The 25,838-nt window shown below is 41.0% G+C and overlaps 1 protein-coding gene across 1 annotated transcript; it reads left to right on the forward strand.

The window, feature by feature from the left end:
• Positions 1–5,235: 5,235 nt before the first annotated feature.
• Positions 5,236–22,184, forward strand: LOC124798183 (ejaculatory bulb-specific protein 3-like). The gene is made up of 2 exons (XM_047261470.1): positions 5,236–5,471; positions 21,748–22,184. The coding sequence occupies exons 1-2, from the start codon at positions 5,276–5,278 to the stop codon at positions 21,942–21,944; spliced, it is 393 nt and encodes a 130-aa protein (XP_047117426.1). The 5' UTR covers positions 5,236–5,275; the 3' UTR covers positions 21,945–22,184.
• Positions 22,185–25,838: the final 3,654 nt, after the last annotated feature.

Raw genomic sequence — 25,838 nt, forward strand, 5'->3', positions numbered from 1 at the left:
ATAACATTACATTTCCAGAAAGACGACGATTTGATTTTTCAGGTGAAAGTTTTCTCAATTATCAAAGTGAAGACTTCTAGCAACAAAGTACCGTCAGGTCATAGAGATCTGTTAAAAATGTGCGTCATCGAAGCGTTATTATGTAGAGAAGTGCCAGCACCATGGTTCCTTGTCGCAGTTTAATTATTTCGAGGTGATAAATACAATTACATCAGTAACCTATCATTTCAGTTAACAAGTCTTTGGGAAAATGGGCAGAATGTTTTAACCTTACCCACACCATGGCGTACTGCCATCTGCTTTCACCTGTTCGGTTCAATTAGGGGCAGTTTTCACTCACAACGAGTTACTGACGCGGACGGCGCGTATTGGGCTGCGAAGGAGTCAGTATTAAATTCCACATCGTACTCGTTACAAGTACAGTTACAGTGTTAGCTTCAGAGAGTATCTAAATGCATAGCACTGAACTCTCACTCCGTAGACGGCGTTGCTAATGCAAGTCTATGCTGTGACGGTCAATTCGGAGGCATGACGCTTCGAATCCTGGTGGTGGATAAACTTTTCACTGCCATAATTTGGCCAGAAGAGGAGACATAACCATTCCCAACAGTAGTCTTGGCGACAATGCCATGTGTTAAATTCCAAACCCATCTGCAGCGTCAAATGAAATGAGTACATGTAACATCCGTTCTTCGGATGAGGGCACTGAGCTCGATGGAACCCTTGGTGGTCTTCTAGAGGAGTAGGCTATGGACGAGCACCGGCTTACACCCTCTCCCTTCTCTCATAATTATACAACCCAAATACATCATCAGACCACCATTAACACATGCGTTAGTCACTTTCTTAATAGTCTACAAATACATATAAGAGTTAACTCCCACATTTCCGCAAGGAGAGAGGAGCGATATGCGCGAGCGAATAACAGTATTTCTGACATGTGCTGAACACATGCCGTAGAATAACTTAGCCAACAAAGCCATAAGATATTTCCATTTTTATATACAGGGATTGGACAAAAGTATGGAAACAATGCGAGAAATGCGCATCGTTATAAATGCAGATCCTAGCCTACCCTGAAGGTTGCACCGATGTATGTGAACACGAACGGCACCTATGTATTGTCATCAGGACATTGCAAATGTCACTCGCGGCCAGAAGACTGTTCCGTGTAGTGCATTATGTCGGACCTAAGTGACTCCGAACGTGGTGGAATGGTTGGTGCTCCAATCGTGGGTGCTTCCGTGACCAAGATAGCCGAAGTGCCTGGTGTTTCAAGAGGCACTGTATCGAAGATTTATACCGCAGAAAGGAAACTCGGGGAAACATCAACAGCTAAGTTTTATCGAAATGATTTGGAATGAGTCGGTTTAAACGATATGTGTATATGGTTACTGTTAACTTTAACGAACACATTGTCATTTTATTGCTACTCATCCAACTACGCTTAAAAAGTTAACAGTTTTTAAGTAGAAATTCGTCAATGGAATGGAAGGAGGTGTCCCAGAGAAATGATTTAAATTAGATTTGAAACTTCTTTCGCTACCCGTCAGATATTTTATGTTATTGGGCAAATGATCAAAAACTTTTATTGCCTCTCTCAGCCATGGGTATTAAAGGTCCTAATTCCCTCTAGTGTTTGACACATTCCTTTACCAAAAGTATGTATTGTGATGGCACAGTTATAATGCCTAGCTCCTTGAAATGGTACCTACGTAACGTCCGTGGATAAACACAACATATTACCACCAACTGCGACATAGTCGCGCATACAAACAGTGATCCAATACTGTCAAATGTTTTTTATTCCAGTCTTTCATCACAATATCAATTCTTTAGACGATGACCGGTTTCAGTCCGTAATGACCATCCTCAGACCTACAGTATACAAATATATACACGTAGAGAGCAGTGTGTCTTTCAACATAATACACCAATACGTATGACAGCACACTATCATGCAACCAGGGAAATTTGCAGATTAAATAGAGTAAAACGTACTTTTTTTACACCATGTCCTAAAGTGATAGGGCCATAATGGCATCGTCAAAACATATAAATATGATTAGCACTGCACCGTCTAAAATAAGGTGTAGAATGGGCCACATCGTCCACACAATCAATAGTGCAACTAGCTACTGAAGCACAGTAGCAACCAGACATCTCTATGCCTTCATCCTCCCTAGATGTCGCTACTGTGGGCTTAGATGTAGTCATCGTTTACGCAAAAACATAATCTGATAAAAACACATTACGTAAAATACATGCAGCAGACTTTTAAAATTGATAACTATCATAGAAACCAATTGTGATACATTAAAAGACAATTACAGTTACCCATATAAAAGTATTAAAAGGAAATATATGAGTGGAATAGGTGCGACCCTTTTTATGGTGAATTTACAGTCAACAATTAATATACATAATACATTGTCTGTAGCAACCTATAAATTGCCTATGAAAGATAAAATGCCTATATGACAGCTGAAAAAAGACAGATCAACGATCAGCGCCCTCTGTTGGGTCTGCCGCCAGGATGTTATGTAGGTGCGCAACGATCGTAAGAACTTCACCACTAGAGGGCTTTACATACATCGTGATATGTCTCCAACAGAAAACGTTTAAACAACATATCAACAGTCAATAAATAAAGTTATTTAGTATGGCTGTACATTCCATGAGTATGTAGGACATAATCAGTTACAGGATTAGAGCGACTAATGTATGGAAGTAAGGCAAATGCCTACTGTTCTCGACATAAATCATCAAGTAAGGCTAGGTATAAACACGCGATGCATTTTTTGGTTATTCTAGTACGTAATCAAACAAAGTAAAGTAGGTGATGGGCCCAAGTGGGTTCATGCTCTTTGTCTTTGTAAATCTCCAACTGCTCCAACAAGTCGAGAGCGCAACCCTTCTCTGCCCTGTGTGGAATAAGCATACAACTTTCGATGTTACTTGCAGTGTTGCCGGTTTCTGCCAAATGTATTCCCAATGCAGTTTTGTTATGTGGCTGCGAATGCTCCGTGAATCTAAATTTAAAAGAACGGCCAGTTTGACCGATGTCAAATTTGTCACAACTACTACAAACGATCTTGTAAGCCCGGTGTAAAACATAGTTTGAGTAAAGATTCTGATAAATATGACGGTTCTGGTGTTGGGATGTAGGCAAACAGATTTCTGGTAGCTACCGTGCTTCAGTAGCCAGTTGCAAAAATGACTGTGTGGACGATGTGGCCTATTCTACACCTCATTTTAGATCTATGTGACGATGCTGTGCTGATTATATTTATATGTTTTGACGATGCCATTATGGCCCTATCACTTTAGGACATGGTGTAAAAAGGTACGTTTTACTGTATCTTATCTGTACATTTCCCTGGTTACATGATAGTATATTGTGATACGTATTGATGTATTATGTTGAAAGACACACTGTTCACTAGGTGTATATATTTGTATGTTGTAGATCAGGACTGAAACCGGTCATCGTCTAAAGAATTGCTATTGTGATGAAAGACTGGAATAAAAAACATTGGACAACATATTATTCTTACTGTTAGCTTTAGTGCAAGCAATATTTTCATCCTTTCTGTGACTGATTAAATTATACCATACCTAATTATAGGGTGGAAATCTGCAAAATATGTCAGGAGGTTCATTGTTTCTTTGCAAGGTTTCGCAAATATGCGAAGAGCAAAAGTGGTCAACTTAACTGCTTGAGAAAGTCACTAGTAGGCGTCTCATATTTCAAGTTTTCATCTTTATTTATACCCAAACATTTGGAACATTCTACACTTCTTATTGATTCCCTGTAACGCACTACATCAATTGTTGGAATGACACTATTTGTTGCAATGAACGGCATGTAGTGTGCTTTTTCAAAATTTAGAGAGCGTACATTTTCAGAGAAACAGTTAGCAATATTTTGTAAAAATATGATTTCCTAACTCTTACGTTGCTTTCTCTGTAATGGGATTTATTATAACAATAGTATGGTCTGTAAAAGGTTCTAATGTTGAATGTTGAGTGGAAAGGTCATTCACATATATAAGGAATAGGAGTGGACCCAAAATTGAACCGATTGGGATTGCCTTTGTGATTTTACCCCTATCACTAAAATTTCGTACTCGCCAATCCTATCAGAACCAAAACATGAAGGAACTCCATAAGCAGGGAAATGCAGGGCCAGCTAGAATTCCAAGACCACTCATCAGCGATGAAAATGTCCTTAAGAGGAGAAGGTGGTGTCGGAATCAGGCAGTGGAGCAATGGAAGAAAGTCATCTGGTCGTATGAGTATTGTTTGACACTGTCTCGAACATCTGGCCGAGTTTACGTCCCAAGAGTGAAACTTGACGTGGGTTTGGCTATCCATATCATGGTACTCCATGAGCCCCATGCTTACTCTGCAGGGTAGTATTACTGTCAAGGATCATGTGAGCGATTTGGCCGATGAGAACCATCCTCTTGTACAATGTTTGCTCACACATGGTAATGCTGTGTTCCAAGAGGACAGTTAACACAAACTCGCATCGTCCAAGATTGATTTTTTTGAGCACGACGATGCTAGTCACCACGTCTACCAAATCTCAGTATCTTCTAGCCTTTTGTCTACTTTGGAGAGAAGGATGTGCTCTCCACTTCCATAATCGCCACCAGCATCCTGTTTTGCAGGAAGAATGATATAAGATTTCCTTCATAACCACACAGAACCTGCATAAGTCAAGTCCAATACGACTGGAACCTGTTTTGAATGCGAGCTGGTTTTTTCACCATATTAGGCGTGGTGGGGTTTCCGTAGTTTTGTCGAACCCCTCTAGTATCGAATAGGAAGGACAGGGAGTGGTAATTTTGTTTTCAGGAAGTATCTGCAGCATTCAGGGAAGACAATAAATAGTTTTAGCGCTACTTTCGGAACAGCTCTCGTATTATTATGAAGGGAAGCAGTGTTATGCGGCAGTGTGTTACATGCGGCGTGTGGAAGGCAGTCACATATCTACCGAGACTTCTGAAAGATGTGAGCGTGCTTATGCATACCTATGAGCACCTCTCTCTTCTTGGCCTCTGGTGGAGGTCACGGGCGGCACGGAAATGTGCGATCGGGCCTGTCTGCTCTGAGAGGTGCCAGTGACCGGTCCCGGGTGGGGACACCCCACGGCCCACACGTTTGTTGCTGCTGCGTCACGTGCAGTCGCTGACGTCACAGTGGCGGCTATAAGAGGCGGCGGCCGGCCAGCACGGTACTGCATTGCCGCAGACCACGCACCGCGGACATGGCCAGAATCCTGATCGCTTGCTGCCTGCTCTCGCTGGCCGCGGTTGCCACACGCGCGGCGCCGCAGCAGGACAGACTCGACAGAGTCGACATAGACGAGGTGCTGGGCAACGAGCGCCTCTTCAGGGCCTACGTGCAGTGCCTGCTGGACGACGGCGACGGCAAGTGCACGCCAGAGGGCAAAGAGCTCAAGAGTGAGTACCGCCGCTTCACACCTCGCACTCGCCTTTCTCTGCCACCTCTGTCGGCCATTTCATAGGTTTAACTTCCTCTCTAACTCTTCTTCTCCTTCTTCTGCTGACTAGGGATTCCCCTGTTTGTCTGCTGACGAGTGGTAGTAAGGGGCCAACTGCTGTCCAGTTTGGGAGGTCGTCCATGTTTTAGCTAGTATTCAAGGGTCTATCCTTTCCACATGATCCAATTTCCTACCTTTGTCTTCATCCATTTACTTCGATTTTGTATTCCACACGGTTCCCACATCGACCTTTACTCCTTGGAACTATCTTAGAATCTTCATTTTCACTACCATTAATTTTTGGTTTATCTATTTCGTTTCTGCTCTAGTTTCTGACAGATATGTCAAAACGGGACATCCCATTGTTTTATATACTCGTATTTTTATTTTCCTCTCAGCAGCCATAAATTTGTTTCTCCATACATCTGGCTACCTTTACTGCCTCTGCCACTTGATTTTTCACTTCCACAGTTAAGTCTTTGTAGCTAGTCATAACAGTGCCTAGATAATAAAAGCTCATCACCTGTTCAATTAACACACCATGTGCATTTAACTTACTTCGCACAGGTTCTTTTGATGTTACCATACTCTTAGTTTTTTAGTTAAGGTTTCCATAACTGATAAGCTGTTTTATTAAACTGATGAAGTTACTTCATCAGTGATGTTGTCCGTTATTAAGCTGAACACGAGTTTGCTTAATGAATCCCCTTGTATAATTCCTTTATCTAATTTAATTTCGTGTGTAAATCTTTCTTGTGTTTTAATTCTAATTCCAGCACACTAAGGGCTAGTAGGAGGTATTCAGTTATCGTTGCTTAAGGAACTTTCCTATAATCCCAGTCTTATGAAAATTGAGAAAACGTTCCTAAGGAAGACCAGGTTGTAATTTGAGCTGGCTGCTCGCAAAGGGAAGCAGTGTTACGGGCGCATTTGTGTTACATACTCATGCCTACCGAGACATCTAACAGGTGTGTCCTCGATGGTGAGTGTTCATCGGAGGTGAGGGTGTCATCTGGAGTGCCCCAGGGAAGTGTGGTAGGTCCGCTGTTGTTTTCTATCTACATAAATGATCTTTTGGATAGGGTGGATAGCAATGTGCGGCTGTTTGCTGATGATGCTATGGTGTACGGGAAGGTGTCGTCGTTGAGTGACTGTAGGAGGATACAAGATGACTTGGACAGCATTTGTAATTGGTGTAAAGAATGGCAGCTAACTCTAAATATAGACAAATGTAAATTAATTCAGATGAATAGGAAAAAGAATCCCGTAATGTTTGAATACTCCATTAGTAGTGTAGCGGTTGACACAGTCACCATGATTAAATATTTGAGCGTAACATTGCAGAGCGATATGAAGTGGGACAAGCATGTAACGGCAATTGTGGGGAAGGCGGATAGCCGTCTTCGGTTCATTGGTAGAATTTTGGGGAGATGTGGTTCATCTGTTAAGGAGACCACTTGTAAAACACTAATACGACCTATTCTTGAGTACTGCTCGAGCGTTAGGGATACCTATCATTTCGGATTGAGGGAGGACATAGAAGCAATTCAGAGGCGGGCTGCTAGGTTTGTTACTGGTAGGTTTGATCTTCACACGAGTGTTACGGAAATGCTTCAGGGACTCGGGTGGGAGTCTCTGGAGGAAAGGAGGTGTTCTTTTCGTGAATCGCTACTGAGGAAATTTAGAGAACCAGCATTTGAAGCTGACTGCAGTACAATTTTACCGCCGCCAACTTATATTTCGCGGAAAGACCACAAAGATAGGATAAGAGAGATTAGGGCTCGTACAGAGGCATATAGACAGTTATTTTTCCCTCGTTCTGTTTGGGAGTGGAACAGGGAGAGAAGTTGCTAATTGTGGTACGAGGTACCCTCCGCCACGCACCGTATGGTGGATTGCGGAGTATGTATGTAGATGTAGATGTAGAAGAAGAAAAATATAAATTAATGACCCATCCAATACACTACTCCACTCCATTTAGGCTTGGTGCAGCTACAGTGGTTCAATGTTCCGAAAACAGAAAACAGACACTGTTGCAAGAGATTCATTATTAGCTACGCGTTTCGCGTCGTTAACTCGTCTTGAGATTATCTGGAACAGCGGAGACGGCATTAGGCATATTTAAAAGCCATTGACATGGAGTTAAGGTGATCTTCTGTTGCGGTCATCAGTCCGATGGCTAGTCTGATTCAGCTTTCCATCCGACTCTATCCTGTGCAAGCCTCTTCATCTCCAAATAAGTGCTTACAACGTACATCCTTCTGTATCTGTTTGCTGTGTTCATATCTTGGTTTCCCTTTATCTCCCACACTTCCATCAAACACTAAACTGATTATCCTTTGCTGTCTCAGAATGTGTCCGACCAACCGGACCCTTCTTCCAGTCAGGTCCTGCCACAAATTTTTCTCCCCAATTCTATTCAGTAACCTGTCCTTAATTACGTGATCTACCAATCTAATCTTCAGCATTCTTCTGTAACACCACAGCTCAAAAGCTTCTACACTCTTTCATGTTTCACTACCGCAAACGGCTACACTCAATACAGATACTTTCAGAGAAGAAATATCAATACTCGACGTTAGCAAATTTCTCTTCAGAAATGCTTTTCTTGCCATTGCCAATCTGCGTTTTATATCCTCTCTACAGCGACCATCTTTAGTTATTTTGCCGCCCAAACAGCATAACTCATGTGCTACTATTAATGTCTCGTTGTGAATCTAATTTACTCAGCATCGCTTAATTCGACTACATTCCATGGTACTGGATTTGCTTTTGTTGATTTTAATCTTATATCCTGCTTTAGAGATACTGTTCATTCAGTTCGTCTACTCTTTCGAGTTCTTTGCAGCCTCTGACAGAATTACAGTGTCATCGAAGAACCTGAAAGTTTATTTTATTGTAATTCCTACTTCAAGTTTTTCTTTGGTTTTCTTTTCTGCTTGGTGAGTGTATAGACTGAATCAACGATGATAATCTACAACGATGTCTCACTCCCTTCTCAACCACTGTTTCACTTTCATGCCTCTTGGCTGTTAAAACTGCTGTGTGTTTTATGCACAAGTTGTAAATAGCCTTTCGTTCCGTGTATTTTACCCCTACTACCTTTATAATTTCAAACAGTATACTCCATTCAACATTGTCAAAAGCTTTACCTAAGTCTACCTGTCCTTCACCTAACTTCAAAGGTAAGTCGTAGGGTCTACATCGCCTTACGCGTTCTCTCGTTTCTCCAGAATTGAAACTGATCTCTCCGAGCTCAGCTTCTACCAGCTCTTCCGCTATTGCGTTAAGAATTCATCTTAGTATTTTGCAACCATGACTTATTAAACTGACAGTTTTGTAATACATCCGTCAGCACCAACTTTCTTTGGAATTGTAATTATTGTATTCTTCTTTATGTGCGGATGTATTACGTCAGTCCCCTACATCTTGCACACCAGATGGAAGAATTTTGTCGCGGCTGCCTTTCCCAACGCTGTCAGTGGTTTGATGCAATGTCGGTTACTTTCGGGACCCTGTTTCGGCTTAGGTCTTCTACTGCTCTATGAAATTCTTCTCACATTATTAAGTATCCCATCTCATCTTCATCTACGTTCCCTTGCAGTTCTAGTGAACTCGAATTTACAAAATACAGTCTCTAAATGGCTTAATGTTTTAACAATTATCTTTATAGGTCTCCTTCACGCTGGTATTTCTGATAATGTGCAGAATTAGCTGATAGAAGTTTCCCTACTGAGAAATTCATTAGCTACACAACGGCAATTTTTGTGATACATTTGGCGCAAATATGTGACAAAAATCTGTAGGAAGCATAGTCAGTAACCTTTTGATTACAGACTTTGTTGTGGATTGACCATTGGTACCGGAAGTTTCCCTTAGTGAAATGAATGGATACATTTGTGTCTAGTACTTGAATAACGTAAATCTTGCAGGAAGCTTCACAAATGGGTTCGTGAAAGCAGCTTACCTGCCTTTAGACGCACAAAATCGTAAGGCTGAAACAGAATCAATGGACACTCCGTTTAGATGGGAATTGAATTACGTAACTCGTTTCAGCAATGATTGCCACTCTTTAAACAATGGCCGTCGACGTAAAATGATCTGGTGTCAACTGGGACTCTTCGTTATTTATTGAACGTTAATGAAAGAAACGGCATCTACTTGGAATTATGTTTCTCTTGATTGCCAATGTCAAATATCTTTTGAGAGACCTGTACTCGCTCCTACATGGACTCATGAATACTAGAATGCCATCTTAGGTGTCCTGAGAACAGTTTTAAAATGAAAAGCTATTTTTCAAGATGATAATGATTGTCCTAGTGGGTCTGTTATTCAGAGTATAGAAAGGCAGTATCCAACGACTGGAAGGACCTTCCCAGCTTTTGACCACTGGATTTCATGGAAATGGCTTCCTGACTTCGTCCACATGTATGGTATTTCTTCCGTTATATAAGGCCATATGCTTTATTATCTAGGAAACTGAATTCTGCTTCGTTGTAAGGACTATGATGGAGTTCGGAGGACAGTGTATCTCGCGCAAATGTTATGAAAACTCTTACTTTGTATAAAATTCTTTTGAATTCGAATTCGTGCAGCTTGTTTTCATACAAGAATTGCTATTTGAATACAATGTTTCAACGGAATATATAATCATAATTTTCGCGAGGTAGAGCGTGATCTAGTCTGCCTCCGTAGCTGAATGCTGACCACAGATGGCTGCATTACGGAAGACCTTCGTTCGGTTCCCGGTACTGCCAAGGATTTTTCCCTGGTGGGGAGACTGGTACAGGGCGCACTCAGCCTCTTGATGTCAAGTGAGGAGCTACTTGAATGAGAATTAGCAGCTCCAAGGTCTGAGAAGTCGGCAAAACAGCTGGGAGAGCGGTGTGCTGAGCACACACCCCTCCATACTGCATCCACGTGACTCAGCGAGGCACAGGCTGCGATGGCAGGCGGACAGTAGCCCTTGGGCCTTCACGGTCTGCACGAGGAGCTTGTTTGTACGTAGAGTGGAACTTGCTCACCTGCAGCTCGGTTCCGTTTGTCTCGTACTGACGGACGGAAATACTTACTGGATGCACATTTACGAACCCGTTGTTCAGTTATTCAAAGAAAAATCTGATAGTCCTAAACTGTTCTGTGGGGAAGTTTTCCCTATCCTGCAATTTAATTTCTTTGGCTTAAAATGTCGCTTGCGAAAACGTGTCACAAAAAAAGTGAAGACGTTCTACTGCGCTAGAACAAGGTTACGCTTACGGACGCTCAAGTTAGGAATGTGAAGCGTACTGGTGGAGGTGTAGAAAGCTTTTTTTCTGGCTAATACTTCAGCCAGAAAGACACCGTTAAACAGTCACGCCAACAATACTTTAGGGATGAAAGCTCTGTTCGCTGTTAAATATTTATGTGGAACAGAGATGTTTCGTATGACAGTACCGACACATACAATTGTATGGTAATGTGCCGCGTCGTGGGGAAACTAGAAAAGAAGATCGTGAAAAAAATCTGAAGTGTGACGATGCTCCAGGACATTAGAATTAAGAGGTCGAATTATTTGAGAAATGTAAAGCGGTGTGAAAAATAGGTGGCGTGAGGATCCTTACTGGATTTTTAGGCGAATGAATGGGACAAGAGGTAAGCCATCAATAAGGGTTATCTAGCCAGCTGAAAGCGCAGCGCCGCGCGGGATTAGCCGAGCGGTCTTGGGCGCTGCAGTCATGGTCTGTGCGGCTGATCCCGGAGGAGTTTCGAGTCCTCCCTCGGGCATGGGTGTGTGTGTTTGTCCTTAGGATAATTTAGGGCTTCAAAAAATGGCTCTGAGCACTATGGGATTTAACATCTATGGTCATCAGTCCCCTAGAACTTAGAACTACTTGAACCTAACTAACCTAAGAACATCACACAACACCCAGTCATCACGAGGCGGAGACGATAATTTAGGTTCAGTAGTGTAAGCTTAGGGACTGATGACCTTAGCAGTTAAGTCCCATAAGATGTCACATAGACCCAGTGGCTAGCACACTGGACACACATTCGGGAGGACGACGGTTCAATCCCGCGTCCGGCCATCCTGATTTAGGTTTTCCGTGATTTCCCTAAATCACTCCAGGCAAATACCGGCATGGTACCTTTGAAAGGGCACGGCCGACTTCCTTCCCCGTCCTTCCCTAATACGATGAGACCGATGACGTCGCTGTCTGGTGTCCTCCCTCACACAACCAACCAACCAATTCCACACACATTTGAACGTTTTTTGAAAGCGCAGCGGAGCAGAAAATTGCAGAACTGGTTAATGATGACTAGGAAAACAGATTTTTCAGGAACTTAGATTTGCAGAGCTAGGAGGATTTGATCAAGGTTGGTCGCCGTAACGATGCTTTTTCATTGTAGCAGAGGGTACGTTATTACTAAAAGTTGAGAGAGATTGATGTTGAGCACCAAAATGTGTGCCTTGGTTGCTCAATTACAGTAACATACTGCCGAAAGACAACGACTTACGTTTTCGTTCCAGTCCAAGAGAAATGTCAGGGTAATAAAATCGTTTCAGACACCCGGTTCTCCATCTAACTCACAGCGAGGTAGACCAGTTCCCGCGAGCGCCGTCGAGGCGAAGGCAAACTACTGGGTGTAAGAAGTCGAAGACAGAAGGTCGCGTTCCAAATAAGCAGTGGTCGCAGTTCCAAGGGCGTGCAGCAGCCAGTGGGTCATTGTCACGATAGCTATATTTATCAACAAAAATGCAGAGGAACAGGTACGGATGGGTACTTGCAACACTGTGTATCGATATAGGAGACGTGATTCAATGTTATCTCTGTGAGTCCCGTCAGGAACAGAAGTTGTGGTCTGATGTTGCGGGCAAAAGAATGTTAGCTCTAGACAATATTCTGCGATGTTGTAACTAAACTGTGGATTGGTTAGGTAACCAATTGCCACAGAAATGATGTACTAACCTCTCGAGAACAATAATCGAAGGCAATAACGCGTTTTCATTATTCTCTTTTGGTTACTTCTGGCAGCTATTTGAAGATCATCAGTATTTGTAACGTGAATCCCTTTCCTAGATCTTAACCCACGTCATGGGGTCACTGTTTTTCATCATTTGGCAAATTTATTTTAACTTTGTAACCAGTTCCCTTTCTTGTCGCCTCAATACTCTGCTAATTTCAATCGCGTGCGCCATCTGTTAATGAATCGTGTAAAATTTATTCAGTACTTTGTCACATTTTACATGCTGTGCGTCATATTTTCTGAGGTGGACGTTGTGGAAAAGCCAAATATTTGCCTCAGAGAGCTTGGAAAGGCACTTAAAAAGCACACTCAGTCTGTCTCGTGTACCAGAACAACAGCTGTTAAGCCACTGCGCGGATTCAGTGAGAATCTAGCGTACCTCCGTGCCTCAAGGTTAGACACCATGTTACGCGCTGCGAGGAGTGATAAAGTCTTAAAACACTGGATGAGAAACATAGAAGCAAGCAATTTGGGCCGTAGTAAATATTAGCAAATGTGTCACAGGCGCGAATATGCTTGCCTTCAGAGCAGAATTCAGACGAGATCGTTGTTCATGTATTGGTAATGAAATTAAACCAATGACTTTTTACAGGCGTATAAAATGAAAGCAGCATTGTTAGAGGTGAAACCATGGTCTAGGCTTTCGTTAGTAAGCAAACTAGTCTGGGTCCTAGCTTCGATTCCAGTCATTGCATTAATTCTGGATAAAAAATGTCAGAAATGTCCGCCGAAGACTGCCGGTATAAGGAGTGACCCGCCTTCTCGTCAGTGAATGCGGGGAGCAGAAAGAAGTTCACTGTACCCTCCTTCTCTCGGGATGGGAGGTTGCTCCTCAAAGACGGAAGAGTCTGCAATGACCAATAGTACGAGGATGCAGAAGGTAAGTAAAATCATTGTCTTAAAGACGTATGGTGCACCCGCAGAACAAGTGGCCTGTGATTGAAACAAGAGTCGTAATGATCTCTCAATTGGCATATTTTTCCGGAATTAAACTGCTTCCGGATCTTTGGAAAGAGATTGCCCAGAGAGAGGTAACCTCGAGGAAAATATCGAATTACCAACGAAAGGATAACATTCTCCATCTGATAGAGTGGAAACTGAGAAGTTCGCACGTGGTAGGGAAGCTAGAAAAACAGGAAACAAAAATGCAAAGTCTCAGTCTAGATGTAGCAGGTGTTAGGGAAGTATAATGGAAAGTAAATAAGAATTTATGGCCCAAAGAGCGTAGGATAATATGAACAGCAACAGAAAACTGTTTAACGGGAGTAGAACTCTTTATGAATAGGAAGGTACACGTCAGACAATTTCAATTATCTGTCTGTGATAGGCTTATTCTCATCGTAGTCGAGAGCAACACAATGACAAAAATAACATTTAAGATACATATATAGACGTGTCACAAGCAGAATGTGAAGAGATTGAGGGTGTATACGAAGTTTGCGAACTGGTATTTCAGTGTGTAAAGGTAGACGATAAACTAATGACCATGTGGGATTGGAACGAAATAATAGATGAAAGAAGAGAAAAAGTTACGGAAGTAGTAATGAGGAGAAAGAGACTAAAGTGACATTTGCAGTCCACTCCAGCTAATAACAACCGCTACACTAATCAGAAATCACAAGGAAAGGACACGTATTGGAAAAAGACCCAGGCCACTGAAAGGTTTCAGCTCGATTACGTCATGGTCAGAGAGACATTCCCATACGAGATACTGGTTTGCAAGGCGCAACCAGAAGCAAATACGCACTCGGATAGAAATTAAATAATTACGAGTAGAGTAGACCGAAGTTTAATCGGTATGGAAGGAAGTGGGATGCTTGGGTGCCGTGGAATGATGAGGTGCGTCTGAAGTTCTCTGAGCACGTAGATAATGCGATGATGTATAACAGTTAATCTGAAGAGGAACGGACATATCTAGAAATAGTAGAAAATTTGGAAGGATGTATATAGGTACAAGGAAGGTAACCACGAAGAAATCTTGGGTAACATTAGAAATTTTTCAGCTGATCGAGCAAAGAAGGAAGTAAAAAAAAAATGTGAATGACTGGAATATGGTCATTTAGTCGCTTAGAAATGGAACAAACAGGAAGAGCAGGGTAGCCAAAACGAAATCGTCATCGGATGGACTAATTCATCGTATAAAAAAGTCAAAAAAGAATCTTAAAATCAAGGATACTAACATTTAGAGTATAATGGACAATCCCCTGTCAAAAATAGACGAGAGAGGGGATAGGTAGAATGAGTACATTTGAGTCCTCTAGGAGAGAGGGAACCATCTGATGACGTCGTATAAGAAACAATGGGAGTCGATATGGAAGACAAAGTTGACCCGGCATTAGGATTTAACAGAGTTTTGGAATACTTGCTATTAACTAAGGTAGAAGATATTGTAAACTTTCCTTCGGTAATTCAAAACCTTTGAACGATATGGTGAACATACGACTACTCGCGTCAGAGTGTAGGATCTGTGAGACTTCGAATGTATCAGGCTTCCGGATAAATATCAGCCACAGAGCCCGGAAAATTATCGGATAAGTGCGAGAACTGTAGCACACTCATCTTAGCCGCACGTGTACTCAAATTACTAGCAAAGGTAATATACTAGGTATAGATAAGAAAATCTAGGATCTCACCGATATCGATCAGTTTGATTTTGGGAAAGGTATGGCGACAGACCCTCCCCCCCATGAACCATGGACCTTGCCGTTGGTGGGGAGGCTTGCGTGCCTCAACGATACAGATAGCCGTACCGTAGGTGCTACCACAACGGAGGGGTCTCTGTTGAGAGGCCAGACAAACGTGTGCTTCCTGAAGAGGGGCAGCAGCCTTTTCAGTAGTTGCCGGGGCAACAGTCTGGATGATTGACTGATCTGGCCCTGTAACACTAACCAAAACGGCCTTGCTGTTTTGGCACTGCGAACGGCTGAAAGCGAGGGGAAACTACAGCCGTAACTTTCCCCGAGGGCATGCAGCTTTACTGTATGATTAAATGATGATGGCGTCCTCTTGGGTAAAATATTCCGGAGGTAAAACAGTCCCCAATTCGGATCTCCGGGTGGGGACTACTCAAGGGATGTCGTTATCAGGAGAAAGAAAACTGGCGTTCTACGGATCGGAGCGTGGAATGTCAGATCCCTTAATCGTGCAGGTAGGTTAGAAAATTTAAAAAGGGAAATGGATAGGTTAAAGCTTGATATAGTGGGAATTAGTGAAGTTCGGTGGCAGGAGGAACAAGACTTTTGGTCAGGTGAATACAGGGTTATAAATACAAAATCAAATAGGGGTAATGCAGGAGTAGGTTTAATAATTAATTAAAAAAATAGGATTGCGGGTAAGCTACTACAAACAGCATAGTGAACGCATTATTGTGGCCAAGATAGACACGAAGCCCACGCCTACTACAGTAGTATAAGTTTATATGCCAACTAGCTCTGCAGATGATGAAGAAATTGATGAAATGTATGACGAGATAAAAGAAATTATGCAGTTAGTGAAGGGAGACGAAAATTTAATAGTAGTGGGTGACTGGAATTCGAGAGTAGGTAAAGGGAGAGAAGGAAACATAGTAGGTGAATATGGATTGAAACGAAAGAGGAAACATAGTAGGTGAATATGGATTGAAATGAAAGAGGAAGCCGCCTGGTAGAATTTTGCGCAGAGCATAACTTAATCATAGCTAACACTTGGTTCAAGAATCATCAAAGAAGGTTGTATACATGGAAGAACCCTGGAGATACTAAAAGGTATCAGATAGATTATATAATGGTAAGACAGAGATTTAGGAACCAGGTTTTAAATTGTAAGACATTTCCAGGGGCAGATGTGGACTCTGACCACAATCTATTGGTTATGAACTGTAGATTAAAACTGAAGAAACTGTAAGAAGGTGGGAATTTAAGCAGATGAGACATGGATAAACTGAAAGAACCGGAGGTTGTACAGAGTTTCAGGGAGAGTATAAGGGAACAATTGACAGAAATGGGGGAAAGAATAACAGTAGAAGAAGAATGGGTACCTTTGAGGGATGAAATAGTGAAGGCAGCAGAGGATCAAATAGGTAAAAAGACGAGGGCTAGTAGAAACCGTTGGGTAACAGAAGAAATATTGAATTTAATTGATGAGAGGAGAAAATATAAAAATGCAGTAAATGAAGCAGGCAAAAAGGAATACAAACGTCTCAAAATTCAGATCGACAGGAAGTCCTGAACTGCTAAGCAGGGATCGCTATAGGACAAATGGAAGGATGTAGAGACTTATCTCACTAGGGGTCAGATAGATACCGCCAACAGGAAAGTTAAAGAGACCTTTGGAGAGAAGAGAGCCACTTGTATGAATATCAAGAGCTCCGTTGAAAACCCAGTTCTAAGCAAAGAAGGGAAAGCAGAAAGGTAGAAGTAGTATATAGAGGGTCTATACAAGGGCGATGTACTTGAGGACAATATTATGGAAATGGAAGAGGATGTAGATGAAGATGAAATGGGAGACACGATACTGCGTGAAGAATTTGACAGAGCACTGAAAGACCTGAGTCGAAACAAGGTCCCGGGAGTAGACAACATTCCATTGGAACTACTGACGGCCTTGGGAGAGCCAGTCCTGACAAAACTCTACCATCTGGTGAACAAGATGTATGAGACAGGCGAAACACCCTCGAACTTCAAGAAGAATATAATAATTCCAATCCCAAAGGTGTTGACAGATGTGAAAATTGCCGAACTATCAGTTTAATAAGTCACAGCTGCAAAATACTAACGCGAATTCTTTACAGACGAATGGAAAAGCTGATAGAAGCCGACCTCGGGGAAGATCAATTTGGATTTCGTAGAAATGTTGGAACACGTGAGGCAATACTGAACCTACGACTTAGAAGAAAGATTAAGGAAAGGCAAACCTACGTTTCTAGCATTTGTAGACTTAGAGAAAGCTTTTGACAATTTTGATTGGAATACTCTCTTTCAAATTCTGAAGCGGGCAGGAGTAAAATCCAGGGAGCGAAAGGCTGATTACAATTTGAACAGAAACCAGATGGCAGTTATAAGAGTCGAGGGACATGAAAGGGAAGCAATGGTTGGGAAGGGAGTGAGACAGGGTTGTAGCCTATCCCCGATGTTATTCAATCATTATATTGAGCAAGCTTTAAAGGAAACAAAAGAGATGTTTGGAGTAGGTATTAAAATCCATGCAGAAGAAATAAAAACTTTGAGGTTCGCCGATGACATTGTAATTCTGTCAGAGACTGCAAAGGACTTGGAAGAGCTGTTGAACGGAATGGACAGTGTCTTGAAAGGAGGGTATAAGATGAACATCAACAAAAGCAAAACGAGGATAATGGAACGTAGTCGAATTAAGTCGGGTGATGCTGAGGGAATTAGATTACGAAATGAGACACTTAAAGTAGTAAAGGAGTTGTGCTATTTGGGGAGCAAAATAATTGATGATGGTCGAAGTAGAGAGGATATAAAATGTAGACTGGCAATGGCAAGGTAAGCGTTCTGAAGAAGAAAAATTTGTTAACATCGAGTATAGGTTTAAATGTCAGAAAGTCGTTTCTGAAAGTATTTGTATGGAGTGTAGCCATGTATGGAAGTTAAACATGGACGATAAATAGTTTGGACAAAAAGAGAATAGAAGCTTTCGAAATGTGGTGCTAAAGAAGAATGCTGAAGATTAGATGGGTAGGCCACATAACTAATGAGGAGGTATTGAATAGAATTGGGGAGAAGAGGAGCTTGTGGCACAGCTTGACTAGAAGAAGGGATCGGTTGGTAGGACATGTTCTGAGACATCGAGGGATCACCAATTTAGTATTGAAGGGCAGTGTGGAGGGTAAAAATCGTAGAGGGAGACCAAGAGATGAATACACTAAGCTGATTCAGAAGGATGTAGATTGCAGTAGGTACTGGGGGATGAAGAGGCTTGCACAGGATAGAGTAGCGTGGAGAGTTGCATCAAACCAGTCTCAGGACTGAAGACCACAACAACAACATGGCGGCAGAGACAGCTGTGCACTAGCGATTGATAATGAAAGCATGACCTACGAGATTTCAAGACTATTAGTACGATTTGTCAACCTAAGAAAATCGTACGACAATATAGAATGGTGGAAGGTGTTCGCAGTTCCGAGAAAAATGAAAGTAAGCTACACGCAAAGACGGGTAACATAGAGTACGTACCAGAATTCACACCAAACTATGAGAATATAGGATCCTGAACGAAGGTATCAGGTTAAGAAGGTTGTAAGGCAGACTATAAATCGGAGAATCAATGACGTAAATGAAAGTAAGTGGGAAGTATAGGATTAAAATGTAGTTAGTAAGAATATCAGTGATAAGATTCGCTGACGACGTTTATTACTCCAGTGAAAATCATGAAGAATTATTACGAGACTTGTTGAACTGATTCAACGAAGATAATCGATCAATCAATAATCAATAAAACCAAAGAATAACGAAATTAAGGGGAAGAAACAGATAGAATAAAGATAAACTCAACATTAGAATGGGTGACCACGAAGTACACGAATCCGATTAGCTACAAATCTGACATAAAAACTAGGTCACCAAGAAGTAGATGAAAATGAGGAATTCTTTTACCCTGAAAAAAAAAATAAAAATAACATTATAACGGACGAAGCAAGTTGGACACAGAAACCATGCTAGCACAAGCAACACTGCCCCACTTATTGGACGACTCAATGATCCTTGTTTGTAGATCTCTGCTTTACCACGTCGGGAGACGCAACTCTTACCAAAGTGACGCCAAGCCAAAAGTTAGTGCAGAGCTCAAAACATCAGAAAAACTACAGTAACATGTCCTAGTTTTATAGGTTTCTTCCATACTTTTAACGCTAATGTTTTATGTTCCCAACGGATCACCAGATTACTCTTTTATTTAATAAACAGTCTTCTGATATAACAGATGATAATCAATATTTAAGTACGGTCCCTCTGTTCATATTTTGGATGGATTTAATGCAATTTTCTGTTATTTAGTCAATCCATTCTAAAGCTTAAGAATTTTCAGTTCAACCTAATTTGACATCCGGAACTTCTTTTTTCTTCTTTGTATGCTGCTTTGTATCTGCTGCTGGGTTCATTAGAAAATTGGGGAAATGTTGAAATTTCCTGGCACACTGAAACTGTGTGTCGGAGCGGGACTCAAAACTCGGGATCTCTGCTATGATGCTGGCGGACGTAAAGCTTTGAGCAGGGGACCTGAGTCGTGCTCGGTACCTGAATTAGTACTTAGCGAAAGGCAATGGTTCCGGATTCGATTGCCGGTCGGGTCCACAGCATTAATCTGTCGAGAAGTTACAATACTTTCCTAATTATCAGATAAAGCGAGAAGCAGATGTAATGTAGCGTATAAAGAGATCTGGCAGCGCACACTCTGTTACAGAGTGAAATTTCATTCTGGGAAAGTATTTTTTGAAACAATGATTGACTTACACGACTTGAAAAGCAACACATGTGAAACACAGAAACCAACAATAAGATTAAAAGCAGTACAAACACAATGTTCTTTACCGTGGTGTTGTGGATCGTGATTGATTTTGACCATAAGAGGCCATAATTTATCAGTTGTATACAATGTTTTCACCACAGTGTTACATAAACTTCGAGCATTTTGCTGTTTCAGTTGTATTCGACATTAGATTTCATATTTTTATTGTTCTGTATTGGTTGGACACACCCTAATCTATTCGCTAGAGGCAACTATTTCTCGTCTGTTACCCTCAATAACTTTGGCTTGTGATTATAGAAATCTGTTCTTTAGTGTAGAAACGATATTAATTAACAACATGTAACTCCACTACGTTTCATTAATGAAATATTTTGGCACTCGTAGTTGTATTAAGCTGAGATAGGAACGTAGTATTCATTTTCAAAATAATGTTCTGTAGCGCATTAGGTTTTCTCATCTGTAATTTATGTAACCAGCAGGTGTTCAACAAATATCTCTCAGGTTGCATGCTGTTTGATTAGAACGGAGGGCCTCAAATACTTCAGTTTCAAAGCATCAGTTCCATATCTGCATCTCAGATGTGCTTAACTTCAACTACAAAGTTCGAGTACGCCATAAGAGTTTTTGAAATCTGCAATTTCAGGACCTAAGTGTGATATATGTAGCTCTTTCTTCCCCTTTTTCCCTGGTCACTAATGCAATGCATTTCACTACAATTTCTTCTCTTGTGACATTCTACTCATCTTAGAGCAGCACTGCTACCCATTTGTATAATACGATTAAGTTATATCTTATATTTGCCAGCAGATGCTCAGTGTCGGTAATTGCATCTGGTTAAGCTTAGACGAAGCGACTGTCAAAAGCAATAAGTGGTTCGACATACTCCATTGTCGACTTCCTTCCTGTAGTGTGCGTGTATCAAAAGTAAAGGAACCCTATCGTTATTTCTTCTATCCAACACTCCCCATCAACAACGAGAACGGTAACTGCACCTGTTCTCCTCTACTCACAGTACGTTGCAGAATCATGTAACTATAACGCTTAGATGCTACCTACATGTTTTCTACCTCTTCCTGTTTACGAATGCTGCGTTCGTGAGGATAATAATTCTGTCGTTATCGAATTCCTAGTCACTACGTATTTCTACCAATTCCAAAACTTGCTATACACGTGACTGATCATGTCATTGAAACTTCATAGTTTCGTGAACCGACTCATAAGTCTCTGGCTTCTTTGGCAAATCAGCTCTGTCGCGTGTCGACCACGTAGGCACTAGTTTCGTCATAGAATGGAAGCACTGTTCCTCTACCTATGGATACGATAAACAGCGACTGTTTCATCAAGACTACGTGCCGACCTTATCTGTAGATAAAAAACTGCTATCGCGTTTTTAAACCATCTCTCGTATTGCTTATTTAAGTGACATGCCTCCCGTTACCACCGACATAGTCGTACAGAAAACAGAGAGTTATATACAACCGATACAACAATGATGTCAATTACAAGTGGAACCAGTACGAATCATACCCCTCAAAGTATTCCTGCACCTCTGGCTAATGTGAAGGAGTCCTCGATCGTAAAAGTTAAGAAGAAGTACGAATTGCCAGTTTCCGTAAAACTTACGTGTAGGAGGATTTGAACATTTCCACCAATAGCAGACACCAACGCGACATCTAGCTTTCGCCGTTATCTTAGCGCTGAATTATCCCCTCACTAACCTCTTTCAGCCACTTCATTCATGACTTTGTTGTTTCACATTTGTGCAGAACTGCTCCCGAACCTGGTGGCGAACGGGTGTAACGACTGCTCGCCGCGCCACCTGGAGAGGTCAGTCAAGGTGCTGAAGCACGTCACGGAGAAGCGGCCGCAGGACTGGGCCAAGCTGAAGGCCAAGTTCGACCCCGCGGGCGAGTACACCAAGAAGCACAGCGCCACCTGGAAGCAGCGAGGCATCAACTTCTGAGCGCCTCTGGGCCCTGCCAGGGGCTCCCGCAGCTGTCTGTGATAACTTACGTACATCATCCACACTCAGCCCACGTCTACATCTCCAGCACCTCACACTCTGCCGCGAGACAGGCTGTGTAAACTAAAAGATAGTGACCGATGAAGATACTATCTAACAAATCAGCTTAATATTGTTCATACTGTATATCCTCAGAGTACAAAAATAAATACTCCATGACAGCTTCATGTAAAGTGCCAATACTTTGTTGTACATTACATTTTCTGTGCATAGTAGTCTCGATTTTCTCCCATCGACTGATTCTGTAACATGTTGGGTTTTTCCAGTGAAGAAACTGACAAATATTAACACTTTCTACGTTTCCTTTCCTCTGCACACAACTATTTCATGCGTATTTCCTTCCTTAGAAACGACTGATATTGCTGCATATGTTAATCCAGCATCTACGACTCTCATTTATAGATAAAGAATTTAATGATCTGTGGTAGCTTTCTATATTTAAAGCTGGCTAATGTCAAGGTTGAGATATACTGTGCATCTTTTTGCTAACGTCAGTGACAAATAAAAATTATATTGTGAAATGTTCTCAGAATTTATGTTCCAGCTAACTGATTACTATTTGCAGTAGTTGTCGTATGGCTTTTGTACAGACTGTTAAAGATTCGTCACCTTTTTTTTGTATTCTCAGGACTGTGAACATCAGATCAGAATTGGAATCAAAGCCATTGGGACTTTATTCAATGCTTCTTGGACTCTCACTGTAGAGCAACAACATTACTCAACTGCTGCACTACCGTTCTTCATCCCTAGAGGTCTGAAATGCTTCATATCCGTATCCAAACGCTGCAGTACCGTTTAACACCTATTTTAAGTAGAAAACCTTATGACAGTAAGAAAATGTAGAGGAAGACATGACTTACCAATGTTTTAAATTATGGTGGAAGAAGACCGGTTTGTCTGTGTTCATGAGATGTAGAATAAGTGGTATCTACTATCGAAGAGAAAGAGTTAGATCTTATTAACAGAAAATTTAAAAAAATTATAAATGCTGGGCGCAGATCTCGAAATAAGTAGGTGAAGATAGGAAACAGTTCAAAGATAAATCACCTGAACGACTTACAAGAGCGGTGCAACGAATGTAATGTAAATAAAGTTCTATGATACCTTTTCGTGTCCGTAACCGGGTCACACAATCGGCTAAACTCAGTATTTAAAAGGTCCACATGGCCACCATTTTCAGACGAGGACTCTGTTTGCTAATCTCGCCGAAACTGATTCACTGTATCTTAGTTAATCTATGATCCGGTTGCAGACCCGACAAACAAATCACAAGCTAATAAGACCGAAAGCGTATATAGTGAGACTAAAATTCTATAATTCAAAATTATGTGGACGAGACTCTACCACACAAATCGCTTAAACTGGAATTGCGAATACAATTATTTGCACCCAATTCCTCATATTTGCCAAAATAAGTAAGTTCTAAATTGGCTATGGGCCTGTTACTGTAAACCACTGTGGCCGAGGTACACAATTTGACAGAAACCTTAATTTGTAGTCAAGGAAACATCACGCGATCCAGTGACTTGTCGTTAAATGTGGATCTGGGCTTTATTCTGATTCTGCACCTGCTCATCTCGTAATAGCGAATTTCTGGATCACATGTGACTCACAGGAATTTACAGGTCCGTTGACAGATATATCAGCTGGCGTATAGTGAAGGGAAAACTGCCAAGTATTCATTATGGCTGCCTCGGGAAAAATTTAAAATCTCGATTAGTACACGACCACCGAAAATGTTACAAGTTCTTGGTGAATCAGTTTAAAAACTGGTGAATCTGTGGGAACTCGCGAAATGAAACATTGTGTATACTGTGCCCCAATTTCCAAAATTTCGTAAGTCGACGCGAGTACAGACTTGAGACTTTAAATTCAAAACGAAACTAGCGCCAAGTGTAACGCCCAGTGACACCAGTCAGGCGTTAAAAGAAATTCAAATCCCAGGACAGACTTTACGTAAACACGCGTTGTTACGCTTACAGTTCCACTGCTACAAATTTACAGTTTCTGTCCTTAATGGATGCAAAAATTTCATTAAACAAGAAGCTTCAAGCTTTTGTGCTGATTAATTTGATGTCGCAACCAACGTTAAGTCACATAGTTTATCCACTTTAAACAAAATCATAACTACAAATTAACGTTATTGTGACAGAAACGTGTTGATAACAAACTGGCACGCGTTTCTTAAGAGGTATAATGTAACTATACCCCTTCACTTTCTCCGAAGCAGATTTTTCAAAACGTAAACAGAATTTTAATTAATGATGATTTAGATGATTTAGACGGAAATATCAAGGCAACAGATCAACTACATAAAAAATGAAGCTTTGCTGGTATATGCTGTAACCTTAATAAGTGTAGCTGCCTCATCTGGCTATTCAATAAAATTTTTGACTAGACGAGATTTCGTCTACTAGCGACATTTGACGTTACTAACAAAAATACGTAGCCTAGCATATGCATATTGTGATCCTACTCAAGGACATGTCAATCACCCTTCTATCTCATTTGTTTAAACAGTTACTAATTTTATAAGATTTGTCACACTATTTATTCTATGATTGTATTCGTGATTGGCTTCCACAGTACCTGCTAGGTACCATTATTTTTATTATGTCTTAATCGTACTGCGCCAGGGGCATTCCGTTTGTATTTACAAATCATCATCAGTGGTTGTTATGTAAATATTTGATACCTAATATAATTCAACATTCTGCTATTTATCGATTTAAAAGAAAAAACGTATTAAAGCAACCGTATATAGAAACGTATTATATGTTAATAGGGTATACATAAAACGTTTCTATACTTTACTATTTACAGATTTTCTAACAAAAGCTATTTTTATCTATATTTTATCTACAAGTAACTAAATAGAGAAATATTTAACGTATACTAACTAACGGAAACCAAAAGGTAAAATATTTGTTATCACACTCTAGAATCGATAGCTCTGTTACCAATAATCTATTGCCCTGAAGAACTGTCTCAGCCAGAATATATAGTCTACTGGAGATACACAAGGACTGGTGCCTGCTGAGTCTTATAGCGAAAAGCATTAGCACTCGAACTTCTTTTTTAGCAAGTTAGTTATCAGGGAAACTGAGATATCTAGTTTTGTGAAAGATTAGAAACTTTTTTAATTTTACACACGTGATTGACGCTGTTGTAAACTTTGATGTGAAATTTTCATTTCTGGACAACCCAATAGCACATACCGTAGAGCTCATAGGGAACAAAGCTGTTCCACATGTGTGTGACCTGATCGAATAATGCTTACGATCTAACGATTTTAATCACAATGGAGAATTTTTTGAAGAATTCAAAGGTGTTGCTATGAATTGACCTTTGCTGCCAGAAGCAGCTGCCGTTTTTATAGAACATTTTAAAGAACAGGCACTAAGTAAAATGCCACAAAGGCCCTCATTTAGGTTCCACTGTATGGATACTATATATTTGTTCTATCGGCACACGGTTTAGAAGCGCTTCATAGATTTCACAGTATTTAAATGAGATTCATCCCAAAATTAACTTCACTTTGGAAGAAGTGACTGAGTTCGTTCTCTGGTCCTAGATGGGTTGATGTATAGGGGTCTGGACAACACTCTGACACATAACGTATAGAAAGTCCAGTGCATATCTTAGCCAAGTGATAGAGGATGTAAGATCATTATGAAAGATTTTACAAAGCAGGTTCATATTGGGATAATGGGGGGAGCAGGTCGAATTGATAAGGATCTGGGTTGCAATATTGAATGCTGCCTAGTAAACATAGCACCTGCAATGAACTATATAAATGTAGGCTTTGTGGATGCTATGGAAGTATGACTGGAC

This window comes from Schistocerca piceifrons, chromosome 5 (assembly GCF_021461385.2).
Source record: "Schistocerca piceifrons isolate TAMUIC-IGC-003096 chromosome 5, iqSchPice1.1, whole genome shotgun sequence".
NCBI classification, from domain to species: Eukaryota; Metazoa; Arthropoda; class Insecta; order Orthoptera; family Acrididae; genus Schistocerca; species Schistocerca piceifrons.